Below are 27,360 nucleotides of genomic sequence, written 5' to 3'. Positions count from 1 at the left end.
AGCAAGAGAGAGAGAGAGAGAGAGAGAGAGAGAGAGAGAGAGAGAGAGAGAGAGAGAGACATAGAACAATCCAAGAAGGTAAAACGCCACTGGAAGTAATTAGCACTTATTACTGAAGAGAATGACATTAACTTAGAGCCAGAAGAAGTTCTGAGGACATGAAAGGGTTCTTTTTTGCAAAACAATCAAACTTCATCACTTTCTTGGCAATGTTTTTTGGGGGTTTTTTTAAGTGCTCTATTTAATTGCTCACATCTCTACCAAATTCCAGAATTTTTCTGTTTTCAGAGAAATAGGCCTTCCCAGGTCTGTTCTTTCATTCATAGTCATGCATATTTCCTGAGTCCAATTCAATTGTCAGTGGAACAATCAAATTAAAACTGCTAAAATGGCGCACAGATAAGTCAAGTTTAAGCACAAAACCAAATTAGTTCATTGTACTTGGTAGTATGTGAAGCAAGACTCGAAAATTAGTGTGCTGATTTTTATAGAAGCACCAACACTTTGTCAGATTTTTAGTGTTAAAGAAGTTTATCCAATTAAATACACACACACACAACTCAGATAAAGATCTTGGTGTTTTATCAACGCCGTTTGCAATAAATGAGCAAATAATTCCATGTAAGCAAGCAAATCACTATCCATGTTTTCCAATTTGTATAAATTGATTTGGTCCTCAAAGAACTGAAAATCAATATCAGAGAGGGAAAGGGAGAAGTACATGATGGGTCTGAGAAAACCCTGATAAATAACTCCTGGGGAACTTCACTGATGCACAGGAACAAATGACGTCATCAGGGAACTGTATGATACAAAAAGAAGGTGGGCTTTTCATGTGGGGAGAGTAAGGGATGATGTTAGACAGCCTGAATGCTCCACTGATTTCTCTGCTATGACCATGGAAAACAAAGAAGCCTTCCACCACACTGGGTAGAACACTTCTGTAGAAAACATGGGAGGTATGAACAAGCACCACCCAGGACAGGTGGGCATGACTAGATATACTTATCATTGCAGAAAACATCCAAATTGATGGGATCAGGGATCTATCTGATAATAGAATGACTCTAAATCTGCTTCCTGCTTGATTAAAGTGAATGGTTGCTTTCAGGCTCTCATTTTGAAGAGGAGGGTAGACTCTGTTCATTGGAATCCATTAAAATCACAGAGTCTTGGTCTGGGAATAGAGGACCAGATATATGATAACTTTTTTTTTCTTTGCTTTTTTGGAGGGGGGAAGGCAGGGCAATTGGGGTTAAGTGACTTACCCAAGGTCACACAGCTAGTAAGTGTTAAGTGTCTGAGGTCGGATTTGAACTTAGGTCCTCCTGACTCCAGGACAAGTGCTCTATTCATAGCACCACCTAGCCACCCCTGAAACCTTTTTGTTTTTAAAGTAACCTGAAAACCTTAGCTCTTGCAGTATGAAGGTAATTATAATTTGCTTCTTTACAAATATAATTTGCTATCTTTACAAAAAGTATCTGTAATAGTGAGCCACTTCAAAAATTAAATAGTTAAGTTGAAAACTGATGAAACATCTCCTGATTCTTTCAAGAAAATATCCTACTATGATGTTTCATTTCTTTCTGATTAAATTGGAACTCCAATTTGTACTTATTTTTTCCCATATAATAACACATCACAGATAATTTTCTTGTTTTTCCTTTATATTAAATCATAATTTGATCTGTCTGCCATCTCAAGTAACAAATTATTTTAACAGAGATAAAAAGAAGAAAAATATGGTTCAGTGAGTAGAAAATATTTCAGATCTTAGAGGGTTGCCTGAAGTCTCTGTTTTGCAGAGACTTTGTTCAGTCATTTTAGTCACATCCAACTCTTCATGATCTCATTTGGGGTTTTCTTGGCAAAGAGTGGAGTAGTTTGCCATTTCCTTCTCCAGCTCATTTTACAGATGAAGAAACTGAGGCAAACTGTCACTGGTAAGTCACTGGGTAAGTGACTTACCCAGGACCACACAGCTAATAAGAGTCTGAGGCTAGATTTGAACTCAGGAAGATAGGTCTCCTTGACTCCTGACCAAGCGCTCTATTCACTTTGCAACCTTGCTGCCCAGAGGCAACTAAGATGACTCTATGTCTACTGCTATTTCAGGCCTTGAGCAGGAGAAAAAGAAAGGACATCACTAGAGAATGAGGCAGTTTTGGGTGAGAATCTACAGAGCCACCCAAAAAAAGACTAGTCTCTCAAGACAATTTTCTAACCATTCTTAGGATGACCATGTCTCCAAGTCATAATCACGGCAATTAGGTAGTACAGTAGCTATAGTGCTAAACCTAAAGTCAGGAAGACCTGAGTTCAAATCTGACATCAGGCACTCATTAGCTGTGTGACCCTGGGCAAGTCACTTCACCTCTGCCTTCCTTGGGAATGGGAAAAATAATAACTCCTACCTGACAGAGTTGTTGTGAGGATCAAATAAGATAATATTTATAAAGCACTTTACAAACCTGAAAGTGCTATATAAATGTCAACTATTTCTATGGGTCTGATTTCGTGTGTAGGCACAATTTATATCAATTTCACTAAGTCATGCCTATAGAACAAGTGAAATATGCAACTTATATTTTAAAACAAACAACCAAAAAATCCCAAAGGAAGTTTTGCTTTGCGTAGATTAAGGAGAAGAGATAAAAACCTCACTATCTTCTGAAACAAAAACACAAGAAAGCTGCTATTGAGATTCCTTGATTTGTGAAAATCATGCAAGGCATATAGGAATTATTTCTTTCAGATATTAATATTGAACTAATAAGTCTAAATATTTAATAATTTTAAAGGGGGAGCTAGGTGGTACAGTGGGTAGAGTGGAGACCATGGAGTCAGGAGGACCTAAGTTCAAATCCAGCCTCAGACACTTCCTAGCTGTATGACCCTGGGTAAGTAACTTCACTCTGTTTGCCTCAGTTTCCTCATCTGTAAAATGAACTGGAGAAAGAAATGACAAACCACTCCAGTATCTTTGCCAAGAAAACCCAAATGGGGCCACAAAGAGTTGGATATGACTGAAAAACAATTGAACAAAAACAAAAATAATTCTAAGTACTTTCAAATTATTTTTGTGTACTAATGAAAAAAGCATCAGTTTAGAACAAGTTTGTATATAAAAAGAGCATTTCTAAAGTGAGCAGTTGAAGATGCTATATTATGATTGCTGTTATCTAAATGCATACAATGCATCCTAAAAGCTGCACCAAAAGTGCAGCTGGGCCACCAAGGAAGCCTATGGTGGCTTGTTAAATGGATGGCCTTTATTCTGCCAGCACAGTTTCTATGAAGCTTTCAAGGATTAATAGATCATCCAAGCATGCTATGCTCCATAGCCACCAAGGTATGCCAACACCATGTTTCATATACCTGTCATTGATTTCCTTGAATGACTGGGGGAAGAAAAGAAAGAGAAGACAATTAATACCACAAAGCAGGTAACAGTAACCTCCAAACTGTGTGTCCTTTTAAACAACCCTCCCACAATTGCCCAAAGGCTGTCTCTCTCTTGATGGATTCACCCAAGGCAGCAAAAGAAACCACATGGACTGTGGACAGGAGCCTTAGATATCATTCAGACTCTGTTGCTGTTTCAAAGTGAGTCTTGGAAAATTGCTTTGCTTCAGCTTTTTCCCATCAAGGAAATGGGATAGATAGAATCAAAGGGTTTTTCAGTTACTGAAGCAACAGGAATGATTAAAATGTGCTCTGCTTAGAGCTACTGCTGAGAAGGAAATACTCCCATTGAGGGAAGTGGATAAGATTATTAGAGACCAGGAAGCACTTTGCAAATATTATATATGCTTTCACAAGAAGAACAAGATCCATATCCTTTCCCCATCCCTCCCTCCTACTCCAAGAGTAAAGTCAAAGCAAGTGCTAAATTGTAGTTCTCCTTTTAGGTTGTAGATGTCTACCTCATTTACATCATGGCCTCCATCTGTATTCATTGGCTGTGCCCCCAGAGACAAATAAACAGAGATCAACATTCCTCCTTTCTGCATTCCTCTACAGTTATGTCTTACTGGAAGTTACACCAGGTATAGGGGACTTTAGGAAGTAATGCCACCTCCAGCCAAAGAGGACATTCCCCTACCCCCTGTCCAGAAGCAAAGACACCAGTCCTAGAACATGTTAGTGACCCCCGCTACAGGAAACTATCTCCATTGATTACTTGCTTTTGACTCCAGGGTAAATATGGGGAATCTTAAGGATGGGTCTGAGTGACTCCAAAAGAGCTCCCTGCTACAACCTTAACCTTTTGGACTAAGATATTAAGATGTCTGCTCCAATGCAAACACATCGTGCCTTTATCACCCATTAACATCTCAGGATGAGTCAGCCTATCAGCTTAGGTTTGGTCACCTCATGCCCCTTGGCAGAAGGGGGAACAAAGGAGAAAGCAGTTTGGATTGAAAGGAGGGCAAGTGAGAGAGGGTCACTTGAGAGGGACAGGCTAGAGACCGAAGGAAGAAAGGGATATACTGAAAGGAGAGATCTAAGCCTGAATTTCAACCTGGAGGCTGAACCCTCTTCGCTTTTTAGGTTAAAAGCAATAGAGAGGCATCTCAATACAGGGAGTTCATACTGATGCTTCCTGCTGCACCCCCTTGCCACCCCCCAGATTATCCTGCTGGTACATGTTAGGGTAGTATAGAATTGCAGGACCTTGCTAGAGTTAAATCAATGCATATGTTAAAATGGAAAAAAAAAGTTTAAGATCATGAATCCTCATCTGAGCAACTGCAGGGGATAAGTATGGAAAGGCGAGTGAGATTTATTTTTAAAAGCAAGAGGGCCAAGGTCTTCCTAAGCAGTGAAGTGATTGGCACTACTATAATTTGTGCTTACGGTCAGGAAAACAGTCTCATCGAGTTCTTCTGCTTCCTTGACAATCGTCTCTAGAGTCTCCTTGGCGGTGTCCATACTCTGTAGGAAGTTCACCATCTGCTCATGCAGGTACTCCATTTTTCTCTTCTTCACCTCCTCAAAGCTCTGTGCCTTCTCATCATACTGGGCCAGCACCTTCTTCATCATTTCTTCATTCTGCTCTTCCAGACGTTTCTCATTTTTGCTACAGTTTTCCTGGAAAATGCATATTTCTAACACCAGTGCCAATCCAAGAAATACAACTATATTATTGAGATGTGATTCTTTTTGGAGGCAAGCAGGATTAAGTGACTTGCCCAAGGTCACATGGCTAGTAAGTGTCTAAGGATAGATTTGAATTCAGGTCCTCCTGACTCCAGGGTTGGTGCTCTATCCACTATGCTACCTAGCTGCCCCAGATAAACTTCTTCTTAAAAGCATATCTGTCTCAAGTAAACTTGAAGGGTGTTACCTTCTGATACTCTAGGATGAGAATTTCATTTTTCTAAACACATAAAGGAGAGTATATATAAAGTATGTAATTAAGGGTGAGTGGAAAGACTTCCAACTACTGGAATCTTATTAAACTACCAAAAAGCACAATTTTAGGGGGGCAGCAAGGTGTAGTGGGTTGGTTTAAGTTCTATCTCTAACACATGTTGATTGTGACCCTGAACAGGCTGATTAACCATGCAATGTCTCAAACAACTCTCAAGCTGCTTTGCAGGCACTGATTTGCATTGCTAAAAGATGTTTTCCCATTGGAAGAGCTCTATTCCAATGAAATCACAGGTCTAATTAAAAAAAAAGAGCAAAACAACATAAGGGTGATCTATTTTGGACTATGTGTGAAAGAGTTAAGTCACCGAAATACCAAAAAGACATTCATAAGTACCCAAAAGACACAGCCTTTTAGAGTCAGGTTTCATGCCTGGTCTTCATCACATTCAGGAATTAGATTCGAGGCCTTTTGCCAGTCAGCTAAGCCCTCATATCTATGTAGAAATAACCAAAGAGCTTACTACACTCACACATTCACCTTGGTGGGAATGTGACTAATATGCCAGTTGAAACAATTCTGTCCTTTCTGATACACCCAGAAGCTTGATCAAACTAGCTAATAGTGCTAGTCATCAGTGAAAAAGCCTTTTCCAATGGCCCTAAATCTCTGCCATTTCCATCATGGGTCCCTCACTCATTGACTCACATATCGATTCAACAAACATTCATTAAGTTACCTGTTATCTATATAAGTAAATATGTTAAGTGCTGAAAACAGAAGAAATAAAAACAAAAATGCAAGTTCCTGCCTTCAAGGAGCTTATACTCTAGGCTGACAATGAACCCCTCTGGGGCACAACAAGTAAACAGGAAGGAACCGGTAGCTAGAAACACAAAGCTGTTTGCCTTTGCCCACCTATGCCCTTGCCCTTGGTGAGGTTTAGTCATGTTTATCTCCATCTCTCCCTCCTTACCTCTGTCTCCTGGGGTCCCTGGCTTCCTTCATATCTCAGCTAAAATTCCACCTTCTGCAAGAATGTTAGTACCTTCTCTCTGAGATTATCTCCAGATTAGTGTGTGTGTGTCTGTGTGTATATGTAATCTTGTTTATATTATATTATTTGCATGTGGTCTCCCCTATTAGATTGGGAACTCCTTGAGGGAAGGGACTGGTTTTTTTATCCCTGTTTCTTTGTATTCCTATTGCTTGGAACAGGGCCTGGCATATAGCTGGTCCTTAATAAATGCTTGTTGTTTATTGAAGTCAATGAAACAAAGTTGAAATTTAGCCCTGTGAATGGATTTTCAGTGGACAGTGTCTTGCTCACCTAATGACTCTCCCATCCTGACTACAGAAGGAAACTTTGGTCCTACTGTCCTTACTTAGAATGGTCTCACTGATGTCACAGACTTTAGAGACACTTCATTTCTAATGGCAAAAATAGAACAACTATAGGGGTGGCTAGGTGGCACAGTGAATAGAGCACCAGCCCTGGAGTCAGAAGGACCTGAGTTCAAATCCAACCTCAGACACTTAACACACACAAAAAAAACTAGCCATGTGACTTTGGGCAAGTCACAACCCCAATTGCCCTACCTTCCCCCCTCCAAAAAGCAAAAAATAAAATAAATAAACTAAGGCCAAAACACAAACAAAAAACAGTTCAGTGCCTTTGAGAATGTCTTTACTACTTGAATAAACTAGATCTTTAACAAGGGTGACATTGGTATGGAACTAAATATGGCAACTCACCTCAATGGTATTGAAGAATGATTCTATCTCAGTAACAAATGCTTCAATCTTCAGAGACTTTTCTTTTAAGTTTTCTAGAAATTCTCCTAATTGAATCTGAAAAAGACAAGGATACCTATATAAAATATAGCCTTGGCAAAATGTTATAGTTATTAATATTTAGCTTTATACATTTATTCCACAAAGAAATTGATGGTTTTTGAGAGCTATTTTGTATACTCTGAGAAGGGAAAGTGATTTGTAAACTGTTGGACATGACCTCAAGAGATATGATCTTGTTTTAACGCTAGAAGGACCAGGCATATCCATTTATACACATTTTTATTATAATTTTACTTTAAAATAAAACTTTTTATCCTATCTCTATTTTCTTTGCCTTCCCTGCATCAGTTGATGCAAGTTGGTTCTTTGATGTATTCTTAAATTCCAGTCCTTATACAGTTTTCAGTTCTTTCAACCTCAGTACTAGAGAGGAGACCAAATTCAGCTCTCTGCCATCTTGAGTGAGGGAAAGGAAGCATACAATTAAAACATTTTAACCAATAGCTCCCATTATAATTGTAACTTCTTGATAACCCTTTTATTGGCACCAAAGGGTAGCAAAATGGAACTGAAGAGTTTCAGCCCATTTTCATTTTATTCATTCATCACTGTCTGATTAAATTTCTAATGATCACTAAAATTACCAAAGACAAACGACTGGAGGAAGGACCCGAGAGAAAGTAAAATAACTCACAAATTAGATAATTAGACTTTGAATAATTAAGAGTTTCTATAGAAAGACCATAGGGAATTCTAGAGTTATAAATATCTTAAACAATTTTTAAAATAATCTGATTTGTATTATTTAAAAGTTGCTGATCAATTCTTGATTTCTACAGATTGCTTGATGAAATTAAATAGGCTTTCTTCCCTTTGGTTGAGTTTCTTTATCCCCCTTTCACTTTTCTATTCTCACACCTGTTAAAACAGGACCAGAAAAAAAATATTAGTCAAAAAGGAAGAGGTTAGCCACAAAGCGTAACTAGAGTGGGCCATCCGAACTTTTTCTCAGGGTCATAATTTTCAAGGGAATTTAAAGCACTCGAAAGTTCTTTGACAGATAAAAACAACAGAAATTAGCATTTAGTGAAAACTAAATAGGAAGCTACTAAGTAGCCTACTTTCTCTACTCTCCCATCCCCCTGGGGTTCACACCTAAGCCCAGCCCATCCTGTTGCCAGCTACTCCTTCCCGCCTCTGGTTGTGTCCTCTCTAGTAATGTCCTGGCCTTTCTTTGCACAGGGGCTGATGGCGTCTCCGCTTAAAAAGTTTATATGACAAAAGTAAATGCAGTGGAATTATAATAACCAAGCTTGAATCTGAAGAAGAAATAAGAAAGTGTGGGGCGGCCAGGTAGCACAGCGAGTAAGAGCACCGGCTCCAGTGTTGAGAAGACCTGGAGATCGAATCCCGGGCTCAGACACTTAGCACCCACCCAGAAATACCTGGCCGTGTAAACTTGAGCAAGTTACTTAACACCAATTGCTTTAAAAAAAAAAAATAATAAGAAAGTGTGCCTCCCTCCCTGGAGGACCAGGGATTTGGAACATCGCATATACAGTTAGTCTTGTTCACTGTGTTGGTTAATTTTGCTGAATTGCTTTTTTTTTTCCTCTTGCTTTTTCATTCTTTATTAGAAAAGATGGTTCTCTGACTAGGGGAAGGAAGAGGAATACATTGAGAAATTAAGACAATGAAAATACATAATATATCCCCCAAATAGTTCAAGTATATATGAAGGCACATTTCATGTTCTTTGCCCTGGATGAGGTTTATTTTGCTCCAGGAACAAAAATCACTAGCTCTGAGTTTGTCCCCTCCCTTTTTGGGGGGCAATTAAAGTTTTGAATGTCAAGTATTTAGGATAAGTTTTAGTGACTGAGACAACATAATTTTAAACTCCCAACTTCATGGTAGTAGATCTGAAACCCAGATGCTCCACACTCCTTTTGCCGAAGCTACAATAGTCATTAATTAAGAAAACCAAGTGTCAGCCTGGAGGAGGAGTGAGCATATTGTCTTGAGCTCTGATGCTAATGCATTGGGATTGATGTCTAAAAATTTGCCAGGTAAGCTACTGCGGCTCAACTCAAATTACAGAGACATAGACCCAATGTTGGCCAAGTGGATAAGGGCAAATTTGGTAGGGAACATGCATATTCAAGCTTCCAATGTGTTAAAATGCTGAATCAAAATGAGCCTGAGCATTATTTAGCGATGTCTTTTTTTTTTTTTTAAGCAATTGGGGTTAAGTAACTTGCTCAAGGTTACAGGGCCAGGTGTTTCTGGGTGGATGCTAAGTGTCTGAGCCTGGATTTGATCCCCCAGGTCATCCTGACACTGGAGCTGGTGCTCTTACTCGCTGTGCTACCTGGCTGCCCCAGCCCCCGTGATGCCTTTTAAAGTACATTTTACTTGAATTTGAAATCATTTTACTTCCCTACTCCCCCAACTCCTCTGCCAGTACTAATCTTCGTGCATACCATTGAATGAAGGTTAAGCAGAAAACAGGGGGAAATATTCTCCTATGTTTCCAGGGCCTTTCTAACTCAAATTATTCATTTAAAAGATTGAGGGATCAAAGATAAAGATCACTAAAATTGACCAGGAGAAGCATGTATTTAGAAGAGTCGTTCTAGGGGCAGCCAGGTAGCACAGTGAGTAAAAGCACCAGCCCCATTGTCGGGATGACCTGGGGATCGAATCTGGGCTCAGATACTTAGCACCACACTCAGAAATAACTGGCCATGTAACCTTGAGCAAGTTACTTAACCCCAATTGCTTTAAAAAAAAAAAAGAGTAGTTCTAGCCATTAGAATTTTAAGACCATATTTACCTTGACCACATCAATAGCTGTGTCAAGTGCCGCAACTTCATGGTCTTTGTGTGCGCCGAATATCTTGTCAATTGCAGAAATAGGGCATTTGCATGTGTAGCAGTATGTGTCGATCTGGGATTTTTTGGTTTCTTTCTGTGCATCTCCTGCTTCTGCCAATAATCGCTCTGGTTCTACAACCTCAGGTCCAGATTCCTTCTGTAGAATAGACTTACTTTGTTCCACTTCCTTCGCAAATTCGTCATTTTCCCCAATAAGTTCAAAAGACTCCTTGCCTTGGGATAGGACATCTTCTGGCGTGGTTTCAGAGAACAAGTCATCTGATAAGAGATCCTCTTGAGTAACCACTTCATAATTCATTAATTCTGCAAATTCATATTCATCCTGAACAGGACTGCTGCAGGACTTTGCCTCCCTCATTTCAGGAGGCACAAATACTTGAGGTTCTACTTGCAGGCTTTCTGGAACAGGTGTTGCACCTGACATGAGTTCTTCTTCTGGGTAAGACATTTCCACTGGGAAATGTTGACCTGCCTCAGGACTGGCATTTTCTTCTTCATTAGCCTGGCCATCAGGTTCATCTACTCTCTCTAAAATGTTATGTGTGTCTTGGAAGGGCACTGCATAGCTTATTTTCTGAGAAGTCAATTGGACTTCCTCAGTGATGGGCACTTTCCCCTGTACCTCTCCATCCTTATGGTTTTCCACACTGCTTCTTACTTCCCCTTCATCAAACATAGATTTTTGTTCCTCCTCCATGATCCTTTCTCCAAAAATAGTTCCAAAACTCCCCCACACTTCTCCTTCTCCAGGTTTCAGTTGACGTGAATCATCTTTACCAACTGGTATTTCTTCCAGAGGTTGGCTTTGGTCTTTCTGATATCCAGATGTATCATGTAGAATGTCATCTTTGAGAATGTACTTTTCAAAATACATTCCGGTTCCCTCCTCAGCATCAGAATGTCTGCTTGGAAATGAAGCATCGGAATTCAGGCTCTCCCTATCAGAGGTGGTCTCACCTTCCCCTTTTTTGTCCCCAACTGCTTCTTCATACAGATCCTTATATAAGAATGCTAGTGCTGGTGGTTCCTCTAGTAGCTCTGGGTTAACGACTTTAACTTCTGTAGGAAATAGTTTAGTTCGGGATAACACTCCTTCTTCTGCATTAAATAAGGGCATTCCAGGTGACTTTGATTCCACATCTCTGGCTACATCCCTTGGAGTCTCACTGTCAGTGGATCTGAGGGTAGGTAAAGATGGCTGAGATTCTGTATAAGAAACTATGCCATCATCTTTTTCCATTCCATAAAAGCTTTCATCTAATTTTACTAAGTCAAACTCACATTCCAGAGTCTTATCTGCTGAACTTTCTGAGAAAGAGATGGTATCTTCAGGAACTTTCTTTTGGGGTTCTCTTTCAATGTCTTGCTTTTGAAAAGATTCCTTTTTCAGTGGTTCTGGGGAGATGTTATAGTCAATTAAAGTATATTTTTCAAAATAATCCACATCACTGGGCGTTGTATAACTGAAGGTGACTTCTGAGTCAGTGGAAACATCCTCTTCTACTGGGTGAGTTTTCTCTTGCATCTGTCCCTTCTCCGGGGACACATCTGCATCCAAGTCACCTGCACGAAACTCATTTCTCACCGTTTCCTGGCCTACAGTCACCTTACTGCCATCATGAAAGGGTCGAATGCTCTGTGAAGTCTTCTCTTCCAAGTACTCTAACTTATCCTGCATTTTTTCACACTCTTCCTCATCGACTGATGAAATAAAAGCAGGAGCATGAATGTTCAATATTTCACAACCCTCGGAGATGATGCTAAATGCATTTTTTTGATCTTCTGTGAGGCCAGGGGGCTTGCTGGTTATCACAGGAGCTGCAAATGCTGCATCTTTTGCAAAAAAGTCTTCAGGTTCCTTCTCTATGCCTTCAGTGGAAGGAATTTCTTCGCCATCAGCTGATGGGATAACACATGTAACATGATCGGAATCATGAATTGCTGATGGGTATGGTTCATCTACCTGAAGATCTCCCATAGGCTTTGTCTGGGAATCAGAAACTTGCTTTGAGACGAAAGTGAATGACATAGGTGAATCTGACGCACCATCTTTGGTTTGGTGAGCATGACCTGTTCCAGTTAGTTCTGGTGGTGAAATTTTTGCTGTCTCTGGCATATTAACTTCTGGAGAAGATACTGAAATCACAGCTTGTGATTTTATGGGTGATAAAATAGCTTCTGGAAAAGAAGATAATTGCTCTAAGTTCCCTGTTTCATCAAAGGGGTGGTCTAGAGTAATTTTAGATTCTCTGGACATCAGTGTACTGAAGGTTCCTAATTTGGGTTGTGACTCTTGCTTCTTGCTTTCCTTGGTAATATCAGGTAAAGCCTCTTTTGAAGGCTCAGTCACGGCATGTGGTACATCAGAGGAAAGCAAGTGTTGTTCCTTTTCCTGACTGTGACTTGGTATTCTAGATGTCAGCCTTCCTGTATCAGGTAAAACACAAATGTCCTCCTGGTCTACTTTGACTCTGTGACCAGGACTAGTTGGAATTACTGTCCTAGTCTTTTCTTCCAATGAATCAGTTTCACTTAAAGAAGTTGGCTGAATTCCTACTGTTTTTGTTTCCTTGATTTCTGGGTGGGACACTGAGCGCACCATTTGTAATTCTCCAGTAACTGATTTTGCTTTAGTCAAAGAATATGTTTGACTTTTCAGATTCTCAGTTTCATCATGAGAAATACCAAAGGTGATTCCTGATTCTTCAGAGGCAAAATTGGTTCTTTTCCCTGCTGAGGAAGGCTGAGTCATTTGATTATTTTCACCTGGAGATAAATTTGGAATGCTTCCTTTTTGTTCACCTTCCTCCTCAGGACTGACTGTGACAGCATCAGATCTTCCCAAAATTAACTTTTCTTTCTCTGCCAAAGGAGATTGGGAATTTTCTTCTTTCTTCCTTTCTGTGGGGCCCGTGGAAGCAATCTGTGATTCCTTGAAAAGATCTGCTTTAGCAAATGATAGCGGTTGACTTTCATCCACAGAGCTTCCAAGAGTCATGCCTAATTCCTCAGACACTTCTCTGGATCCCACAATTGGATGAGGTTTGGAATCTTCCTTCATGCCTCTCTCTGCAGAATAGAGTTGATTTTCACTGGGGATTGAAGCAGTAGGCTTACTGACTTCAGTAGCTATCTTGGCCACCATTCCTTTGTCTTCCTTATTTTCACAGAACTGAAGTGCTGACTCTTTTGAGTATTCTGCTTTATGTAGTTCTGATTCCTGTAAAAGGCCTGCCATCCTTATTTCCTTTGTATCTCTCAGCATCAATGGAACTGCCATTTCTGACTTTTCTGCCAGCACAACTTTTTCCATGACGCGATATGACTTTTGTTCTAAGACTTTTTCTTCATCAGTTGAACTTAGAGTTTTCAGATTAGACTCATCATCATAAAATGTGGAAGACACAGGCTTTGGCATTTCTTTCTCTTGTCTATCATCACCAACTTTAATTAAACTATCTTTTGATTCTTCCATTGTCAAAGTTCTTGACTCCAGCTTTGCTGATTCTTTCATGGTCCTTTCACCTGCAAATTCTGATGAAGTTGACTTTGATGTAACTTGATCCACTTCCACTGGAGAGAATAATGGTTTTTCTTGGTCATGCTGTTCATCAAGATAGGTTAAAACACTCTTTGATTCATCTGTCAACTGGTTCGTCTCAGAGTGGGTGTAGATTTCCGCCTTTTGTGCCCTGTAATCACCAGTGATGTGAAGAGGAGCACCATTTTCAGCTTCTTCTGAAACCAATTGTCTTCCCAAAAGAGAAGCCTGGTTTTCAAGATATGTCCTGTTCTGAGCAGAAGTAACTCTGATGCTTGCTGGATTTCCTGATGGCATCTCAATCACTATGTCTGATAAAGATTGCTTTTCTTCCTTCCTATTTTCTGGCATCTTATGTTCTTCAATAAGATTTCCAGAAATAGGTTTGGACAGCTCTGGTGGAGTTTCTTTGACAGCAGATAAAAGCATAGGTTCTTCTTTGGACTGTCTTGGTTTTTCAGGTTCTGTTAAGCCTGTTCTAGATTCTTCCCCAGATAATCCTGCCCCAGATAGTCCCGCCTCTGGTAAATGATGAGTAGGTAACAGCTCAGATTTTTGTGACACCTTTTCACCACTTAACAGAGTTAACTTGGACGGCTCCTTATCCACTTGGTTAGGTAAAGTTATTGGTGTTTCTTTCTGCTCCCTTTCCTCACTGGCTTTAATTAAAATGGCTTTAGGTTCTTTCTCAGGCAAAAGTCCTGACACTGATAAAGGAGATAATGCTGGTTTCTCAGCTTCATTGAAGTCATCAGGGGCAGCTGGAACTGTGGTTTTAGCCCTGCCTTCTGACACAGCTGTGTCTGCAGCAGGGCTTGGCTGAGCTTCCTTTTCATCAACATTGTTTTCTGGAGCACTAGCTCCAAAAAACAAACTGGCCATCCATGATGTGAAAGAGGAAACTCCTTTTTTGGCCTTTTTGTCAGTGACAGTACTTGGGGTAGCAATTTCAGCCTGCTCTGGCACTTTGTTAATTATTTCCGGGGAATCCAGTGGTGCAATTATTTCCCCAGATTGAATTAGGGGAAGTTTTGATTTTTCTTGCATTGAAATTTTGGCCTCAGGCAAAGGTTTCTCTGATTCTGATGGCTGGGCTTCATCAGCAATTTTCACAACCTTTGAAGTGTCTGCTTTTGATTCCTCCAACAGTCTTTTCTCTGCAGAAGAATACGGTGTACTTCCCAGATCTTTTTCACTACCTAAGGCTGGTACTGAATCTTCTGCCAGACAACTGGCTGCTTTGACTAAAGAAGGAATAATTTCAGGCTTTACCTGCTCCCTTATATGGTCTCCAGAGACTCGAATTTGGACCTTAGGGGCACTTTCAGAGGTTGGTGTGAATTTTTCCTGGCCATCCTCTTCAGTGCCTAACTTTTCTGGTATCACACTTTCAGGATCCACTGATAAAGAGAGCTGCTTCCTGATAGCCTCAGGCCTACCTACATTTTCAACTAGAACTGTATCTTGTGGCTCTTCAGTCATTTGTATTTCAGGAGTAGAATAGTTTTGAGTTGTCGGTTTCTCTCTATGATCATCAGGCCTGCCCAGAGGAGATGTTGTTCTGTGTGCTGATAAATCAGGTTCTTCGGCTGGGTAAAGGCTTTCTTGTTGTATGTGTTCATAAGTTTGTTTCTTCTCAGGTGGAGCAGATGCTAACTGTCCTGACAGTCTTCTATCTGTGGCAGAGGAACACGACTTCCCCCATTCCAGCACTCTCTCCTTGTCAGGACTAGCTTGCTCTTGGTTCGGTTCTTTCAGCAGCCAGCTTCCTTCTTTTTGCAAAGGGAGGGAGTCTTTTGCATCCACAACATCTCTAGACTCAATCTTCACAATAGATTTCAACTCTTCCAAAGGCAAATTTGCTTTTGCAAATGAATGTGACTTAGTAGCAATACCCTGTTGATCAGCCAAGGGACTGCTCAATGGTGTTGATAGACCAGGTAAATTAACAACATCATGTGGGCAAAGTGTAGTTTTTTGCTTTGCTCGTTCCTCATAGAGATCAGAAGTAACTATCTTGCATGGCTCAGGTATGTTTTCTGACATAGTAAATGAATGTGTTTGGGTGATGTCTTCATTTGTTTTGGTCAAAATATCCTCCGTCCCTTGTGGGACCAGATTTCCTATGGAGGTCAGAGGATGACCTTTTTGTTTCTCTCCTTTGTTAGAGTCTGCCAAAACCCCTGACTCTTGTGATGATTCTTTTAATGAAAAATTATCTTGCTGTAGGTTTGTATTTTCTTTGTCAATGAAAGAAGCTGCTGATTTATCTGATACCACACTGGCCACCTCATCTGAGAAAGGCTTATGCTCTTGCTTTCCTTCTTCCCTGGTCTTAGCCTCAGACTTTGCCCTTTCCAGCACTGGGCTTGCTGTTTCTGATGTGAGAGATACTTCCTGTTTTGCATTCCTAAGTTCCTTTTCACTCACTAAGTCCTGTGACAGCTCCGGCACAGCCCCTGATAATTCTACTGCATGGAGTAACACTCCTGTCTTCTCAGGATCCACTGGATGACTTAATGAAGGAACAACTGGTTTTTCTGGTGGCAAATAACTCTTATCTGATATCAACGTTCCAGGTTCTTCTCTGCTCCTTTCACTTGTAGGAGTCATGGATTTCACAGATAACTCTTTTGTCCCCAAAGTTTCCATTTCCTGTGGAGGGTGTTTTATTTCTTCCTCTTCTTGTGATGGAACTCCTTGATCTGATGCTGCTATCATAGTCTTTGGTGAAGGAAGTTTGGTATCTTTTTTCTCCATTTCAACAGCCATATGTGGTGGAACTGAAACTCCAGTCACTGATGGTGGTGCAGATGATTCAGAGGCTTGCTTTTTTGATGAAGTTGAACATTCAGGTGCAGGAACTGTCAGAGGTGGGACACCTTGATCACTTCCTACCTTTGATAAAACTGAATGCTCAGGCACCAAGGACCTAGGTTTTTCCTCTTCCTTCATGACTTCTGACAAAACTGCACGATCTACTGAATATCTTGTACTTGGTGATGCATGTAAATTCACTTCTTCTTTATGTATTTCTGACCAGATTGGAGACTTAGATGCAGTTGTTTCAATAGGTGAAGGGCTGGATTCGCCTACTTCCTTTTCTTTCTCATTTAGAACCAGATGTTCTGTTGGTGGAGAACTTCTATCCACTTCTTCTTTGCTTGCTTTTGATAAGACTGAATCAAATACAGATGTAGGAAGTGATGAATCTGATTGGATTTCTTCCTTTACTACCTTGGGTAAAAGTGAAGGTTTGAGTTCTGATGCTGTGGCTTGTGGAGAATCAGACCCAGTTTCTTTTTTATTTTCTTCTGACAAAGATGAGAATTTCAGTTCAGGGGGATATGGAGTTTCTTCTTTCTCTGATTCTGATAAAACCAGGTGCTGGGATTCAGGTATGGCTGCTTGTTCTTTGTCTTGCCTAACTTCTCCCTTTGTCTCTGCTTGTGAGACTCCAAATCCAGCTAAAGATGTTGCCTTTTGGAGGTCCTTCAGGTTTTCCTCATTCTTCAGCGAAGTTGCCTGCTGAGGTACATGTGTCTCGATTGACATAGAATTAGATTCCACTTTCTTCCCTGCCACCCCTGGTGCAACTGAAGGTTCCATCACATACTCTGAGGCACTTGGAGAATGGGTCTCCATTTCTTTATGCTGCAGTGAAGCTGGGTATTCAGGCGAAGTGGCCTGAGAGTTGGGCAGGATTTCTTCCTTGCTTACTTTTGAAGAAGCCAAATGTTCAGATACCCTTTTTTCAGCATGTGCAGGCTCTGGTCCTGGTTCCTTCTTTACTTCTTGAGTTGATTCTGGTGGGATTGACTCTTGAGGTTTAGTTACAGAAGTTTCTGGTAAAACTGTCTTAATTTTTTCTTTCTCAGATGAGTCTGCTTTCGTGAAGGCAGGTACTGATGAATCAGGCCTGCTTTCTTCCTTCTCTTTTTCATCAGTTGGAGATGGTGGAATTGAGTGTTCAGAATCAAGGACCTGAGAGGGACCTTCAATTTTTTGCTTCTGTGACAAAATCAGATATTCAGATACAGATTTGGCAGTTGTTTGGGAGCTGGGCTTGACTTCTCCCTCCTCTACTTCAGCTGCTGGAGGTGGTAGATTCAATTGTTCAGACCCTGGAACTGAAGAAGAATGTTGAGCTTTTTGCCTCTGTGACAAAATGGTACTCTCAGGGACGGGCATTGTAGCTGCTTGGGTCTCAGGCTCAATTTCTTCCTTCTCTGCTTCTGAAAAAATGGAATATTCCGAAACAGATATTGCAGTATGCAATGAACCAGCTTCATTGTCTTTCTTCTCTGGCTCAGGTGTTGTGTAAGGTGGGACTGAAAAGTCAGAGGCCGAGTCTGGTGAAAAAGGCTCAATCTCTTCATTCTCTTCTTCACTCAAAATGGTGCGTTCAGAAGGCAATGTTGAGTATAGTGGGTAATCCCTTTCAAATTCTTCTTTTTCTGATTCTTGAACTGCTTGAGGTGAAAATGAGTATTCAGACACAAATGCTGAATCTGGAGAAAAGGGTCCAACATCATCTTTTTCCTCTTCAGACATAATCATCTGTTCAGCTATAGCTACTGAGTTTAGTGGAGTCTGCTGGCCGGTTTCTTCTTTCTGTGACTCCTGTGCTGTGTATGGGGGAATTGAATACTCAGAAGCAGACGTAGAATCTGGTGTATAACGTTCACTTTCAATAGTCTCTTCTTCTGAGAAGATGGTTACTTCAGATGTGGATGCTAAAGGTGTAGGGGTTTCACATTCAATACTTTCCTCTTCTACTGTGGGAGATGTCGTAGAATACTCAAAGACAGAAGTAAACTCTGGGGAGTAAGGCACGGTCTCCTTTGGCAAAATTTCATGTTCAGATGGTGATGTTACAATTGGTGGAGAAACTGGCTTAGTTTCTTTTTCCTCTAGTTCATGGGCTGAATATGAGGCACTTGAAAACTCAGATGCAAAGTCTGAATCAGGAGAAATAGGTCCAATTTCCTCTCTCTCTTTCTCTAATAAAGCCACATGTTCAGAAGTGGATGTGGTTAATAGCGGCCAGTCGGGTTCAGCTTCTTCTCTCTGCCCTTCATGAACCAAATGTGGTGGGATGGCATTTTCAGAGAGAGATGGGCTTTCTGGGTAATCAATTTCAATGGTCTCTTCTTCTGATATATATGAGGGTTCAAGTTCTGGTCCTGAAGTTATTGGCAAGGAAACACTCTCCTCTTCCTCTCTCATTTCTCCCAAGGCTGGAGGTTCACAGGAAGAAACTGATGATTCAGGCTTAGTCTCTTCCATCTCCCCTTCACCAACTGGAGAAACTAACTCTTCATTTTCTAGGGAAGACAGCCCCAGGTTTTCTACCTCTGTACTAAAAAGACCTGGGGCAGATGCTGCAGTGACTGGTGAATCTGACTCAAAGGCTTCCTCTTCTGCCTTAGTTGAAGTGAGATCCTCAGAAGCAGATGTAACAGCAGTTACCAGTGAATCAGATTCTCTTTCTTCTTCTCCAACTTCATCCACAAAAGATGGTGATGTTGAAAGTGTGGGTGATAAAGCTACAGCTTGTTGTGCATCAGATTTCAACTCTTCCTTCACCATTTTGGGTGACATCAATTCTGAGGTTTTGGCATCTGGAGAATCCATTTGTATTTCATGCATTGATGCTTCTTCGGGTGGAAGTGTTGAAGTTGACAACGGGAGATTCTGAGGCTCCATTGTTTCATTGCTAGAATATGAGGAAACAGTATGTTTGAGCCCAGATGCTGCAGCTGTATTTAGGGGTGAATACAAGTCAGTTTCCTTTGGCTTTTCTATATCCTTAAGAAATGATGGCACTGGCCTGGACTCTTTAGATATTGCTTCTCTCCAGGGTGGAGAAAGCTGCTTTTCTTTATTACTCTCTATATTTTGGGTCATTGGTTTGCTTGCTTTGGAAGATATGCTGGAGTTCTGATTTGTCGCATCTGGTTCTAAAGTAATAGATGCATCTTTCCCCTTTCTGTAATTGATTTCCTTAATTACATAACCCTTTGGCAATGTTCCATAAAACTGTAGAGGAATTATTTCTTCTTTCACTGAATTGAACATCTTAATTTTATATTGTACCGTTCCTATGTAAACTGGTCTTAAGACTAATGGCTTGTGTTCTTTGTATATTGCCCCAGTGATGGGGAGTATGTTTGAGACAGTCTTCTTTTTTCTAGTTTTATCATAAGTACCAAGAGATGACTTTTCTTGTTCTGACTTTCCATCTGAAATTAAAGCTTTGTCTTTTGCATTTGCTGGGACATCTGCTTGTCCTTCCAATGAGTGTCTCTTTTTGCCTCCTTTCCTACGCAAAGCTGGAGAGCCATGTTTTGATGATGACTTATGGGTTCTTTTCCTGACCTTTTTACCTTCATCCAAGATAAAAGAAATGTTCCCTGGAGGAGAACTTACTGTTGACCCTTCCATACTACACATATCAGAAGTTAAACTACTTTCTGAGGCCCAGGGAGTAGAGGACCTACTCGAGCTGGTCTCCCAAGTTATTCCACTATCTTCACGTTGAACTGTTACCATGGAAAAGGAGGGGTCAGATATAATACACTCCTGCTTGGTCTTGTCCTCTTCATTCTGCTCAGTTAACCTAGAATGATAATAAAAATAATAAAAATATCATGTCATTTTTTATCTGTTCATCAGTTCTTATGAAATTAAAATATAAAAGCTAAAATCTGACATACCTAAGGATAAATAATAAAATACCAACATGCCACATATATTTTACTCCTAACATGACCAAAAATGGCCAAGCATATAAAATATTGGAATAAACTGAAGTCAAAATTTGGGCCCATAATCTTTGAAGATACTAAGACTAATAAAAATTCTGGGCAGAAGTAAATCAATATGCCTGTCACTCAACATACTTGAAATCAAATTCTTCTTCCCCACCAAATCACTCCCCCTGTCCTTACCTCCGTTTTCTCTCAAATTTCTCTCCCAGGCATCCAGGTTCAGAATTTCGGAGTCATCTTTGAACATCCCATCTCCCTTGCTTCCTCCCTCCTATTTTCATGTCATGATGTCATATACCTTGTTCTCTCAAAAACTTCATCATTTTTTCAATCCAATAGCATTTATCCAGTCTCTGACCCCCCCCCCTTGATCTTTCTACAACTTTCAACACTCCTTCCCACCCCTTCCTCATGTATACTTACTTTCTCTTTCTTCAGTTTCCATGTCACTATTATCTCCCAATTCTCTCTTCCTGTCTGTTTTAGAAAATCCAGTCTCCTTTGCTAGTTCAACATCCATCTCTCACCCTCTAATTATAAGTGTCCCTCAAAGCTCTGTCCCATGGCCTCTTCTCTTCTGATTCTACATCAAAATATTGATTTCTTCTGGCACCATAGATTCAGTCTTCACCTCTAAGCAAATGAGAGTCAAGTCTCTTTAGAATTTCTATCTAATTCCTAACTTTTTCTTAAACTCTATTCTTCCATCTCCATCTACTTGCTGAATACCTCTTCCTGGAGGTCCACTAACAACCCCAATTCAACATGCCAAACTTGGAACTTATCAGATTTTTCTTTATTGTGAACCTATTATTTAATTAGCAATGGTGAACTCCTTCCACTAATAATGATAAGCAACTTATCTGTAGTCATACTTTTTTTTTTTTGCTTTTTGGAGGGCAATTGGGATTAAGTGACTTGCCCAAGGTCACAGGCTAGTTTTTTTGTGTGTTAAGTGTCTGAGGCCAGATTTGAACTCAGGTCCTCCTGACTCTAGCTAGCCACACCTGTAGTCATACTCTTGAACAATTACTTGCCTAGGGCACTGGAGATTTTAGCTACTTGCCCATGATCACATAGCTATTACGTGTCAGAATCAGGAGTTGAATGCATGTCTTCCTGACTCTAAGGCCAGCCTCTCAAATCCATCCTTCCACTCAGATCTGCTCCCCAATCAACTTTACCATTTCTTTGGATAGCACCACTGTCTTCCCAGTCCCCCAGCTCTGAAATTTCAGTCATCATCATTTTTTCCCTCTCTCTCATGGTACCCCTCCCCAAATATACAATGTCTTGCCACATCCTATTGGTTACTATGTCCAAGAAAGCCACACTATTCTTTGTATCAAGTTTCTTCTTTCTATTCACCCTGTCATCACCCTGCCTCAGGCCCTTATCTCCACTTACTAGGATTATTGTGATAATCTATAAAATTAACCCCAGGTTCTTCCCTCTCCAATCCATCCCTCACATACATGAAAAAATACCATTCCTAAGTCACAGGTCTACTCATGTCATTTCTCTGCTCAGAAACCTTTGATGGCTTCTGTAATTTGCTTCTAGATTAAAATATAAACTCATCACATTTAAGGCATTTCACAATCTGGCTCTGATCTATATATCCAGACTTTCTTCATATTACTCTCCTTCACATACTGTACATTCCAGTCCCTCAAATCAACCGTGTCATTTCCCTCTTCCATGTACTTGCAGCAACCTCATGCCTGGACTTCTTCTTATTCTTCACTTTTCACAATCATGCTTTAAGATTCAATTGAGGTATAGTCCTTTCTGATTCCCTTAATTGGAAGTGTCCCTCCTCAAATATTACTGTAGTGCCTTGTCTAGATGATGTTTCTAGAACCCATCATTCCCCTCTTTAATATTATACTTCTATGTGAACATGTTGTATCCTTTTCCCTGCAGTAGAAGGCAAAATATTTGAGGACAGAACTATTTCCTTTTGTCTTTGCATCTCTAGCACCTAGGACAGTGCCCATCATGAGCCAGATGAAGAAAAAGGAAATCAGACATTCACATTAATTCACTACTAAAGGAGCCAGGAGTTAGTTCAACCATTTGGGAAGGCTACTTGTAAGTATATGGGCAAAGTTAATAGATTGTTCATGTTTTTTGACCCAGAGATTCCACATCTGTCACAATAGTACAGTTATTGATAATGATTATTCACTATTTCAGGCTAGAGTCTGGATTTGTGATTTCATTAGTCTAGAGCAGAGGTTCCCAAATTTTCTTAGCTCATAGCATCTTTAGTGACTCAGTAATTTTTCCATAGTACCTCTAGACCAAAAGAAATACCAAACAGTTTTGAAAAAACCCTACCAAAATAGATCAATACCTTCTCTGAAACTTATCATCTTAGACTAATGTAGAAATATGTTTTGCAAGATTGCACATGTATAAGCTTATATCAAATTGCTTACCATCTTGGGGAGGAGGAGGCGGAGGGAGGGAGAAAAATTTGGAACTCAAAATCTTATTTAAAAAATGCATGTTGAAATTCCAAAGGACACACGATGGAAAATGCCAACCACATCCAGAGAAAGAGCTATGTAGTTAGAATACAGAATGAAGCAGACCATTTTCTTTTTTGTTTTGTTTTATTTTGTGTTTCCTTCTTTCTCATGGTTTTCCCCATCCATTATAATTCTTCTATGCAACATGACTAATGTGAAAATGCGTAGAGCCCATATCAGATTGCAAGCCATCTTGGGGAGGGATGGGGAAGGGAGAGGGAGAAAATTTAAAACTTATGGACGTGAATGTTGAAAATTAGAAACAAATAATTTAATTTTAAAAATAAATGTTGAAATTTATAACCTTAGAGAATTACCTAAAACATAAGTGTCAGACTGGGGGCCTGTGAACAGCCAGAGTTGCCTGGAACCAGATTAATATTTAACTGGGAAATGGTTTACAAAATAAAAATATAGTACCCCACAGATAATGCCAATTTGTGTTTTTCCAAGTCAATATGCAGCCCATTGGGACCTGTTTCTATTTGAGTTTGACACCACTCATCTAGAGCACTGACAGATTAGATGACTTGCCCAGGGTCACACAAGCTAGTGTGTGTCAGGCGTAGGACCTGGCCAGCATCCAATCTACCACAGCATGCTGTCTCTCTTGTTCATTATTACAAACTGAAAATGAAATTGTCTTCAGTGATTGGGGAATGGATAAAGATGTTGTGGCCTGTGATTGTAATAGAATATTTCTGGGCTTAGGTAAAGAAAGATGAATGTAAAGAATTCAAAGGAATGTGGGAAGATTTGTATAAAGTAAAAGCAGCATAAATGAAGCAGAGCTAAAGGAATAATGGGCACAATAATGACAGCAGTATAAATTAACGTCAACATGGGGAGGAAATAAAATTCTGAGCAAATACAACAATGCTAGTGCCATGCTGTTAGAGTTAAAAGTTCACATTTCTCCTGCCTGTTAACAATCAATGAACTTTTTCAAAGAATGTACTTTGTACAGGGATTTGTTCCAGTATTTGTTGGGCAATTCCTGTTGTGTCTAAACAAAATATATCAATACTTTAACAAGAAAAAAAGAGAAAATTTTATAGGTGGAAGCAAACCAGAGGTGAGTGTATTATAGCTAGTTCTGAGTTTCAGTGTTAACTCAAAGAACCCATTATAAAGGGTAAAATGTTCCAGTTTTCACTGGTTATTGTACCTCACTTTTCCCCCTTACCCCATTGTGTGTTGTGTTCCCATAGTACTTTATAATAAGATGCTTTTAAACCCAGAATAGTGTCTAAAGTGCTGTTATTAGGGACCAAGAAAACCTCTGAGATGGAGGAAACCCTACAGTTTTCTCTTCCCAGGAGACCAAAGGCTCAGAGAACAGAGCTGCCCTAAACTAGGGGGACCCAGTCCTGGTCCTCCTACCACTGCCCAGGCTACCCTGCCAGTCCTGAACCAGTCTTTCTGTTTTGCTTCTCACATCACCCCACCCCCATTGAGATGACCAGTTTGTCTTACATTTCTAGTGTGCACTATTTGTGACCTTGCAGGTAAAAGTTCACCTGTCTATGACCCTAAATCCACCTCCCTCACCCACAGCTTGGAAGCCTGGACTCAGATACTCAAGGCTTTGCTTGTCAGTCAAGGCTATATATAAAAAAGAAACCTCATGAAGAAATACACTTCAAAAAAATCAAGGTGCTAATTTCAAGCTCAAATTCTAGGGGGAATTACCTGCAAAACTTCTATCAGTGTAATCTCCCAGAGAAGATCATAGGAAATTCTTTATCTCCTCTTTTATTGGTTACCCAGAATCTCAGAGCTATCTAGCCCAAGCATTCTTTTTTTTTTCTTTTTGGAGAGGGGAGGGTAGGGCAATTGGGATTAAGTGACTCGCCCAAGGTCACACGGCTAGTTTTTGTGTTAAGTGTCTGAGGTCACATTTCAACTCAGGTCCTCCTGACTCCAGGGCCAGTGCTCTATTCACTGCTCCACTTAGCCACCCCCCCCCCCCAAGCCCAAGCATTCTTAACCTTTTTTTATGATGTGGACTACTTTAACAATCTGGTGAAGCCTATAGACTCTTCTCAGAGAGTAATGTTTCTAAAGGCATAAAATAAAATATATTGATCTATATCATAGTGCTTTCATTCTCAAGGAAGGAAAAAGAAGGGAGAGAGGGAGGGAGAGAATTTGGAACTCTAAATTTTAAAAAATGAATGTTAAAAATTGTTTTTACATGTAATTGGAAAAAATAAAATATTAAAAACAAAAATAAAACATAAAATGTTGCATTACAAAGGAAATAATTATATTGAAATATATCAAAATATTAAATATTTTGGTTTGAATATACATGATATTCAAATATGTAATATTTGAAAATATTTAAAAAAACAAGTTTACAGACTAATCCAACCTATCCCCAAACAAGAACCTACCCTATAATATCTCTTATAACTAGTCATGAAGCCTCCATTTAGAGATCTTCAAAGTGGAAGAAAATGTGTCCTTCTAGGACATCCCAGGAGGGGCTACTTTTTGACATTTCTAAATAGTTAGAAAGTTTTTTGATATTTCAAGTCCAAATTTGCTTCTCTACATCTTTTTCTTTCTTTCTTCCTCTCTATTAAGGCAATAGAGTTCAAGTGACTTGTCCCAGGGTCACATAGCTAGTAAGTGTCTGAGGCCAAGATTTGAACTCATTGACTCCAGGGCCAATGCCCTTTCTGCTGCACCACCTCACTGCCCTTCTCTCCAACTTCTACCCATTTTGCCCAATTCTGACTTCTAGGATTAATTAAGCAGAAAAGTCTAATCTCTAATTGAAGACATACTATCATTGCCCCAGCCCAAGTCTTTTTTCTAGGATCAACATCCTTAGTTCCTTCAACTGACCTTTATAAATGACATGATTATGAAACCCTGGAGATTACTGGTTAAAAAAAAAAGAACAGCAGTGCCTCAGAAGCTTCATGCCACATATATGTGTCCTCAAATTTGTCAGCATTCAGAAGCTATCTTGATACCAGAGATCAAGGAGTTGGGATTGAGAGAAATTAATCTCTGGGTGTGGAAAAGAAAGGCTCATGGATGAAGAGTAATGGTGAGGATAAGAGAGTAAGGCCCTGGGATCTAAGAACAGAGAGTGAACAACAGGAAGAGAGGGAACAGCCAATGGGCTTCAGCCCAGCTCTGAGTATAAGGAATAGAGGGAATAAAGGAGGAAGAGAAAGGGAAAAGAAGGAAAGAGGGTGTCCTTCCAGGAGGGTGTAAGTCCTCATTGAAGGATACAAAGAAAGAATGAATACTTGGGTGAGGGCATAGATGGCATTCATTTCTGGTTGTGTGAGTTCTGGGACCTAGCACCCTTCTAGGCAATAATCTTGCCTTTGCGAGAAATAATGAGTCATATCAGATTTGACCCATGCCAATTGTGTGTTTCTGAGCTCCTTGTAATCTCTGAATAGGAAGAGAATTTCTAGGAAGGAGAGGAATGATGCAATTATAGTTTTAAAGTTTGCAAAACATTTTACATACATTATATACATACATACATACATATATACATACATACATACATAATTTGATCCTCACATTAACACTATTAGTTAGGTACCATAGACATTTCTGTGGATGAAAAAACTTAAGTTCAGAGAGGTGACTAGCTCACAAAGTTAATACATAAGAGGTAAAATTTGAACCAGGGGCTCTCAGGACTCCAAGGCCTGTACTCTCTCAATGAATCCTCTGCCTCTCTGAATTTTGCATCTCCTCCAGCCTTCTACAAGTACTCTATGCTTATTGTACATATCACAGCTGTTTATTGTATTTTTATATCACCCTCGGTCCATGGGTAGACAGTGCATACAAACCAGACTTGGTCATCAGGATGACTGGGACGGCCCATTGTTCACTATAATATTTTGCCGTAACTTGGTCTATTTAGCCATTGTCACCATTCCAAGAAGTCACTAGGTACTGATTTCTGCAGGACTGTAACTGTACATTTAGGAGGAGGAATCAGGATGCTTACTCTCTTGTTCTATTTCCAGCATCAGTTCTTGCGTAGGGTGGTCCTTCCATGTTTTGCTCACAGGCTTAGTTTCTGAGAAAAGTGAAGAGGAGGAGGTGCTTTTTGGTGATATAAAAGGTAATCCATAACCCAGATCTCATTGAAGGCTGCCCACAAATGGAAGGGAGAAGTAAAATTCAAGGGTGTCTGTTGGCAGTCTTCCTCCACTATCTGTCCAAATTCTTTTTGATCTTCTCAAAGAACCAGCCTGAAGTAAGGGCATCAAAGTTCATTCCTCTGACCAAATAAAGATACTTTAAGCTTTGGGACCAACTTTTACAGCTAAGGGGGACTGAAGTGAGTGACCAGGTCAAAAGTATCAATTGTCTTAGCTCTTAAAAGATTAAAACAGTTGGGGGGGGTTAAAAACTTCTTATTTCTTCTGCTAAATTCCTCTTTGG

General features: G+C 40.0%; 1 protein-coding gene across 1 annotated transcript in view; it reads right to left on the bottom strand.

Moving 5' to 3' along the window:
- Window positions 1–27,360, bottom strand: part of CMYA5 (cardiomyopathy associated 5) — a 126,683-nt gene that overhangs the window by 62,913 nt on the left and 36,410 nt on the right. The window contains exons 2-5 of the mRNA XM_069096326.1: window positions 10,014–20,238; window positions 7,136–7,231; window positions 4,864–5,097; window positions 3,382–3,404 (exon numbers count right to left, since the gene is read on the bottom strand). Coding sequence (XP_068952427.1) covers window positions 3,382–3,404; window positions 4,864–5,097; window positions 7,136–7,231; window positions 10,014–20,238 — 10,578 coding nt within the window. The remainder of the gene's footprint in view (window positions 1–3,381; window positions 3,405–4,863; window positions 5,098–7,135; window positions 7,232–10,013; window positions 20,239–27,360) is intronic.

The sequence above is a fragment of the Petaurus breviceps genome, unplaced genomic scaffold, assembly GCF_028583685.1.
Source record: "Petaurus breviceps papuanus isolate PSGF00001 unplaced genomic scaffold, PetGlider_PUasm1.0 229, whole genome shotgun sequence".
Lineage (NCBI taxonomy): Eukaryota > Metazoa > Chordata > Mammalia > Diprotodontia > Petauridae > Petaurus > Petaurus breviceps.
The sequence above is the reverse complement of the archived record's forward strand: the minus strand, read 5'-3'. Positions and strand labels throughout refer to the sequence as shown.